At 41.8% G+C, this 8,753-nt stretch overlaps 1 protein-coding gene across 1 annotated transcript; it reads left to right on the forward strand.

Annotated features, from left to right (window-relative positions):
• Positions 1 to 3,090: 3,090 nt before the first annotated feature.
• On the forward strand, positions 3,091 to 8,164 carry LOC120034850 (zinc finger protein 583-like). The gene is made up of 3 exons (XM_038981498.1): positions 3,091 to 3,553; positions 3,816 to 3,946; positions 4,946 to 8,164. The coding sequence occupies exons 1-3, from the start codon at positions 3,295 to 3,297 to the stop codon at positions 6,101 to 6,103; spliced, it is 1,548 nt and encodes a 515-aa protein (XP_038837426.1). The 5' UTR covers positions 3,091 to 3,294; the 3' UTR covers positions 6,104 to 8,164.
• The last annotated feature ends 589 nt before the right edge of the window (positions 8,165 to 8,753 follow it).

Here is an 8,753-nt window from a genome sequence, read left to right on the forward strand (position 1 = left end):
TCTGATATGACGCCGAACTGCAGTCAGGTCAAGACCCTGGTGAGGACGACGAGCACACAGATGAGCTTACCTGAGACAGTTTCTGTAAAAATTATTTGGTTGTGTAAAACCACAGTTTCATCAGCTGTCCGTGTTTTTGGTCTCAGACGATCCCGCAGGTGAAGAAGCCAGATGTTGAGGTCCTGGTCTGGCGTGGTTACACGTGGTCTGCAGGCCGGTTGGACATACTGCAAAATTCTCTAAATCTACATTGGAGGTGGCTTATGGTAGAGAAATTAACATTAAATTATCTGGTAACAACTCTGGTGGACATTCCTGCAGTCAGCATGCCAATTGCATGCTCCCTGAAAACTTGAGACATCTGTGGCATTGTGTTGTGTGAAAAACTGGGTCGAGCTCCCTGCCATCCAGGACCTTTATACCAAGCGATGTCAGAGGAAAGCCCTGCTGAACAGTTAGTCAAATGGCTACCCTGACAAGTTTTTATTGCAGCACAAACATTTCGGGTATGAGCCCTTCTTGAGTAATGATGTCATTACCTAAATGTTTGGCCTATTTATATACTACTACAAAAACATACAACTAAAAATAACATTCTTCATTCAGGCCTGCTGGGGCAAGAGTGCCCAAGCGGACTATCCAATATGTCTCTCTTTGGAGAAGTAATTTAGCCCCATCTCCTACCCTACGTGGCGTTAAGTTTATTTACCGGAGTGCTGTCCTATTTCTGTTCATTGGATTATATACGAGGATCGAGCACTTTATCTTTCCATATCCTGACTATTTGCATTGACACCTTTTTATTTGCACTGAGTCACTGACTCTCCTGCACCAGCTCTATGTACACTCACTGGACTCTACCCACACACTGACACATACTACACTGACATTTACTACACTGACACTCCAACACACACACACACACACACACACACACACACACACACACACACACACACACACACACACACACACACACACACACACACACACACACACACACACACACACACACACACACACACACACACACTCGTAAGTAAGCATTTAACAGTAAAGTCTACACCTGTTGTATTTGGCACGTGACAAATAAAATGTTATTTGATTTATGTAAAGGTTTGTTTATTCTACATGGACCTGATACTACATTTGAAAGCTATCAAAACACTTAGCTTAGAATATCTTGTTACTCATTTTGTATTTATTCCATATACTTTTTATATTATTATCTCTGCAATGTTGGGAAGGGCCTGTAAGTAAGTATTTCACAAACATGTTTTTATTAAATGTTTTGATCTACATACATTTAGCAATTCCCCTTTAAAGAAAAATGATGATTCATTGTTGCCAGCAGAATCAACCAATCAAATGTATTCATAAAGCCCTTTTAACATCAACAGATGTCATAAAGTGCTATACAGATTCAGAGATGCATTTGGAATAATGGATTAACAGAATTTAGTGTTGAATATTCCTGGGTAGAATGTTGCATTTAGGAATTGTATATAAACCTAAAAAGTCTGTTAAATTTTGTGTTTGTACTGTGTAGGCTATATGATGTTCACAAATGCCTATTTATATGTTTAGATTTCATGCCTATTAATGCAGTTTAACAAGTTCATGCAGATTTTTAGTTGAGACGTGTATGTGTGATTTTCATATGGTGTATTTAACACATCAGAAAATGGGACTTTTCATTCTAAGACTTATATTGAGACTCTTTAGTATACATCATCTGATCTCACCCTATTCTGCATACCCCCAACAACCACAACCAAAAACCAGACTTACTAAATATACCTACACATACCCACACACTAACAAACACCTACTGTACATGTCAAAATAGTTTAGTCAGATTTGTCTGATGACTTTTGACTTATCTTAGCTGACTCATATTTACCCACAACATCATATTTATGTCCACCATGATGAGTTTAACATCAATGAAGACATTCTGTACCAGTATAGTACTCAAAAGTAGTGGGGGATGGGTAAACACTCCATGTTGAAAGTGTGGTTATTATCTGTGTGTATGTACCTGAGGGAGTGTTGTTCTTTGTCATCTATATCACCACTCTTCCTGGAGGAAGAGGTGCTGCTGGTGAAGGAGGAGGGGTGTGAGGAGGGTCTGGGGAACCCTGAGAGGACCGTGGTCATGGAGGACAACCAGACTACACCTCCTCCTGAAACCACAGAGGAACCAGCTGAGCAGCACAGGACCACACACAGTCTTACTGAGGTGAGTCCACTGTGAACTCAAAATCAAATCAAATGTAATATGTCACATGCTTCATAAACAGTAGGTGTAGACTAATAGAGAAAAAATTCTGAGCAGGCGTGCCTTTAGATAATAATAAATAAGACTATGCAGACAGATGGGGAACCTGATCCTAGATCAGCACTTCTACTCTGAGATACTTTGTGGATATGGGCCCATGTCGTGATTAAATGTGACTTAAGTCTGTACATGTCTTTGAATGATCAAACCATTTTAAAGAGTGTCAAGTAATCAAATCAACTAACACATTTGCATAGTACTCATAGCAATCCCTCATTGCCCAATCAGAAGATGATCCATAGCAGGGTGCTCATATCATTCTTGATCCAACATCCTCTCACTCTGTACCTCTTACAGTCAGTAGACGTGGAGGAAGGGAAGCCTGATCTGCTGCTGGTCAAAGAGGAGACAATAGAGGACGGACCAGAGAGCTTTGATCTGCTCTAAAGATGGGAGAACAAGGTCAGGTAGAAATACATATAGCCTACATACAGTAATATATATTCAATGGAAGTAGTGATGCACCTGCCTATATTTTTTTCTTACTGTTCTTCATTCATAAAATTAAATCAATACAACATTAGTACTAGTGGGTGCGGGCATTCATAGCCGACCGCTCAGACGAGTTCCAGCTAGTCATTTTTTCTGTTCTGAGCTTTAAAGATACTGATCATGAATAGGAGATTTGATGTGTAATGTTAAAAATATCCTTATTTCTTAGAAGAGCACGCACATCCTTTTCATTTAGCCACACCCTTCGAGCTATGACGCCAACCAATAACATCCTTTCTCTTCAGTGTAAACGGAAGTAAACCATGGCAAATAACTATTTCCACGTTAGCGTTTTTCTTGTTGTTATTTAGACGTTTATTAACACCATGGAATTCAAAATATGACTAATTTAACTGCACAGTATCACATACTTACCCCATGTAATCTTTAATTTGCGTTGGAGACAGGACTTGGTTGATAGCTAGTATATAGGTGACGCTAGCTAGCTGCTAAGGTTAGTTATGGCTAACTGTATGGTTTTCCACACTCAAATAGCCTCCATCATGGAGGTGCTAGCGAATGCAGCCGTGGCAGAGATCTGTAAACTTGTAGACGACGACTATGCAGTGTTTCGTTTGGAAATAACTCAAAGCCAGAAAGAAAACAGGGCATTACGGAGGAAATTACAGCTACAAGAACTGAAGGTAGCACGGGAGCGCGTCCTCGCCAGTCGTCCCAGTAGTGTCAAGATCCTCGACAAATACAGAGGAATGGCAAGAGGTACAATTTGCAGTAGGCCCTGATTACTTATCTAACTTGCGCAAAGACACAATATCATATTCTAACCAGATTCTTGATTTAATGTTTTTCCCATTATTTACTCAATGAAAAGAATATGATGCATGGAACATAATACATAGATCAATAAATAGTAGGCCTATATCAAGAACTTATGAAAAGTGTTACATTACATCCACTATATAGTGTTCAGCATTGACAGTAAGTAACCTAACTACCTCTTTTCCCTCAATCACTCTCTCAGGTGAAGGAAATCTCACTGGAGGCCACAGAAGCTTTGTAAAGCCAGCAGGACACAATACATGGAGACATGACCAACCAATCATTGTTGATGAGGGAAGTGGAACCTCAACCCAGCACGTTATTGTGATAGAGGTTAGTGTAATAGTGTTGAATTGAAAATGAGTAAATGAAATGTGGCCTGTTTATTTCAGAAAGGCTCCCATCAGCTATTCACTTGCTCACATGTACATCCTCATGTATCTGCGAAAAGCAGGCAAGTGCACATATAGGGCTCTACCTGATAGGGCTCTGCAACTTTGCCCTTCCAGTCTCCAAAGTGCCCTCTTGGGTGGTGGCATAATTTCCTCCAAAATATTTTTTGTCATTGTTGCTCTGAACCCACTGACCGCAAGTTGTTGTCAAGCTCTGTTGGTTGCGCCTCTTGATCTGCCCTGTACGGAGCTTGCGCACGCCCGGTTGCGTCTATTTCCCAGTCTTCCCTGTACGGAGATTGCTATTAAATACCACAGCAGCATAACATTTTATTAACACTTGACCACACATGATTTACATTTACATTTTACATTTAAGTCATTTAGCAGACGCTCTTATCCAGAGCGACTTACAAATTGGAAAGTTCATACATATTCATCCTGGTCCCCCCGTGGGAATTGAACCCTGGTCCCCCCCGTGGGAAATGAACCCACAACCCTGGCGTTGCAAGCGCCATGCTCTACCAACTGAGCCACACGGGACCGTTTAGCCTACATCATCGTCAATATTCGGTCTGGTTGGCTGATACGAGCAGCTGAGAGAGGCAGAAATACAGAGGTAAATCCCAATCAGTAAAATTAATCGAGATAGCTAACTAGCAGATTTACATCAATCATCAACACCAATAATCAGCTGATAGCCCAACCTCTTTTCCCAATGCCAGTCATCTCTTATGGAGTTACAGTAACTATCTTGCTTACAATTTGTGATGAGTGAGTGAGTTGTTGCAGAAATAAATAGGCTTATTTATTTTAGCTACAGAGGCATTTTGGGGGGGTTGTGCACAGCCCTGTCCATAGGGGAGCTTGTGAGACTTCCCTATGACATTTGTATCTAATTCAACTCATGTAACGATAATAGCCTCTCCTATTGTGTCAGTCTGCAGATACAGAGGCTGCAGGTCCTGGAGTCAAGCAGGAGAGGTCTGAAGGAGAGAAGGATCCACAACACAGCAGCAACATCCAGACTGGAGCGCCCCATGTAGTCACGGAGGACCCCACCACCCCAGCGCAGCCCAGGGACATCAGTAGAACGCCGAACGCCGTCCTCAAGTCTGAGACAGAGACTTTAATGAGGCTGAGGAGACTGGGCTGTCCTCCTACTCCCCGCTCAGAGTATTTACTTTACGGTAACCCGAGCCATAGGACGGTTCTGTCCCATCGGGATTCAGGTGACGCGTCACAGACTGGCAATGATCCGACCTGTTCATACGCTACAGAGACAGAGATGATACCTGGTGACGTGCCTGTGGGCTTAGATACTAATCCAATAAGAGGGGACTGGAACCAGTACAGTAGTAGTGTATACTCTGAAGGGTTCCTAGATAAGAAAGGGGATGGTCTGGTTGTAGATGAGGTGACTGTGAAAGAGGAGGGTGACGATCCTCTGACATGGAATGCAGACCAGACTCACTTAGGAGAAGGACAGTTGCAGAGCAACACTAGTGACTTTTTAGACTACAGGGAAAGCTTAGAGCCAAATCCAAATATCGCAACCCACTCCCCTTTACACGCGCTCAGGGATCGCGACCCAGTGTCCACGTCGATGGCACCTTTCGATTCACACGGCCGCATCCTTTTCGATCAGGTATTGAACTCAAACGACAAGGCTAGAGTCCAGGCTGGGGAAGGGGGAGCAACATCAGGCGGTACTAAAGAGAAACGGTTCTTCTGCATGTTCTGTAATAAAGGCTTCAACTGCCCTCAGAAGGTGGAGATCCACCAGAGGGTCCACGTAGGGGTGAAACCCTTCAGCTGTAGCCAGTGTCAAATGCGCTTCTCCCAGGCTTGGAACCTGAAGATCCACCAGAGGGTCCACACAGGGGAGAAACCCTACAGCTGTAGCCAGTGTCACATGAGCTTTGCCCAGACTTGCAACCTGAAGAGGCACCAGAGGGTCCACACAGGGGAGAAACCCTACAGCTGCCCCCAGTGTGAGAAGAGGTTCTCCCACCAGCACCAGCTGAAGATGCACCTAAAGGTCCACACGGGAGAGAGGGCCCAGTATTACCCCCAGACTAGCGGTCACGAGTCATGACCTCAGTTTAATTCCACGTGACTCACGGTAACTAGGCTACTCCAAAACTGCCCTCTGTAAATTAATGGCTCTGATGGGCGTTAGAAGCCTGCCAAACTTGCTAACGGCCATCAATTTGCTAATAGCCTGATACTCAGCGCTCTAGTTAAAATGATAAAGTGTTGCATTCTGAAAACACAGGTGTATTGACCATGACATTCAATTTCAAGTTCCACATTTTTTATTTAAATAGACTCGCTGCTATTATCCGAAACGTCTCATCCATCCTCCAAACCACACTCTCTCTCTCTGGGCTCTGAGTGAATGGGAGAGGAGAGTAAAATGCATTGTGATTGCAACATTTCAAATTGCAATTGCGGAACAATTACAGTTTTAAAAGCAAATAGGCCTACTGTTGTGACTGTTGGAGAGAGGAGGGTCTCAGCTTTCTGTAGGTATTACATTTATTTCTCAACTCTCAATATGGACCGCTGGAGCACCGTTTTTTAACCAAAGTATCTGGTAGGCTATGGCTTTGAGAAATAGCTTATACGGAACGGTGCGCAGGAAGCGCACCTCTGCCATTTGCAGTGATTGCGTAAGCCTATAGACATCATTGGGTATGCTGCAAAGTTTAAGACATTACATTAATCAATTACACAGCTAACTAGCGGCATATTATATTTAGCAGTCTAGCTAATGCATAATAGGGGGAATTCTGACCAGAGTTAAGCGCGCGTAAATGGAACGCAATTCCCTTAAGTTTGAGAATAGTATCTAGATCTATTTGACCTAATAATCGCTGGAGACAAATGTGAAACCAGTCATATGGCAGTACTGAAGCATATCTACATATCACTTTTCCCACAGAAAAGTTTATGAAATGTTGTGCCATTATGCAGAATTTAAATTGTACAGCCTTTTAACTTTCAGAGAGGGGCACACTCTAATGTCTTAATTATTGGCTACCCTGACCTTCTGTTTCCTATTTCTATCATGTTAAATATTAGCCACTATCAGTATCAACCGTCAGTAGGCCTAATAACCACGCATATTCAACTGCCAATTCACTGTTAGTTCCCTTCAGTTGGTATAGCCTACATAGTCATTACATCGTTTCGTTTACCTTCATTTGCTTCCTCTGTAAACACTGCCACGGCCGTGTGCTTGTTGCTGAGGATCATTAGTAACAGTTGATAATGTACATTTTTTTTTTAGGCTAATTAAGTTAATTAAAGCACTGTTTTCTTACATTTGTGTGGTAAGGCTCTCCAAAAAAAATTCCACGAGTGCCTAGGGTTCATGAAAATGTAGCCTACCTAAAAATAGCTCTGTCGTTATTCAAAATGTTAATTGTAGGCCTATGTCCTCATAGTTTTTTTGGGTGGGGGGGTGAAATTTGGAGAGCCAAGCTATAGGCTTCTGAGCGCTGAACCTACCAAGTTGATTTATGCGCTATAGAATGTTTTAATTTTATGCCCAGGCTTTTCTCTGTTTATTTTTTATTTTTACAGTTTATAATGTTAAATATTATCCATTAAATCGGGAGCCACTGCCAGTAATACCCACATTAATTTGTAACTGTCACTTTAGTGTTAGTTTCTTTCAATTTGTAGCCTACATTTCACATCCTTCCATTGCCATTCTATTTACCTTTCTTTCCTCTGTCACGTCCTTGTAAATTGTTCCAGAGAGTCGCTAGCATTAGTGGCTCATATTAGGCTTACGTTCTGCAATAATTTGGGAGATGTAGCCTATTTAAATCATTATGGAACTCAGACCACACTTAGCAGTTTAAACCTGGAGCCTGGTGCACCGTTCATGATTACTGGACCAGTCATTAGGCTACAATTCCATGATTAGTGAGGGATAATGTATTTATAGGAATGTTCTTGAACCCCTATTGTACAATTTTCTCACCTTCCAATATCTCATAGTTTGAACTTGAATATGGCAACTTTCAGGATCAATATTTTGCGTGTAAAGGCTCTCCAAACCTGTTTTTTGTGATTCATAAATACTTTCCTTACCCTAAATAATCTACAAGATCAGAGTATTTTTTAAATCTACAAATTGGTGCTGAAACGGAGGAGAATATGCATATATTTAGATGGCTTTCTTTCATTGATCCCTAATATTCTGAACCCGTTCTGTCAATATATTCTAGTGAGTCTGTTGACAAAGTTCTAACTAAAAAGGTACAGCGTATTTAAAAGGATGGCTTAAGATACATGTACTGAAAACCCTATTGAATGGAAACTCCATGAGAAAATCTGTTGGCCAGCAAGTGGGAGGGTTTTCAGCGTTTGAATGAAATGTATTTAGATCAGCATGCAAGGTAACCGCACCTGCAGAGCGCGTTACGCGACTGAATAAGGTAACTCTGAATACCAAATACTGACACCGACAGCATCATTGCGTTTTGGTACATCAGAAGTACATTCATTTCCAATGGAATGCTGCGTTTGCCTTGCAGTTTCAGTGCGTTCTGTGTGGGACACACCAATGTATGCATCAAATTGTATGCTAGACTTGACAGAAATAGTAGGAAAAGGCGAATGTTGAACTTTTGATGCACACATCCACTAAACATGTTGGATTACATATTGAACATTTTTACTGCAGAATGTATTACGCGGCATTGATGTAATTTGCTGTCGGTCTGATTTGA

The sequence above is a fragment of the Salvelinus namaycush genome, chromosome 42, assembly GCF_016432855.1.
Source record: "Salvelinus namaycush isolate Seneca chromosome 42, SaNama_1.0, whole genome shotgun sequence".
In the NCBI taxonomy this organism is placed as follows: domain Eukaryota; kingdom Metazoa; phylum Chordata; class Actinopteri; order Salmoniformes; family Salmonidae; genus Salvelinus; species Salvelinus namaycush.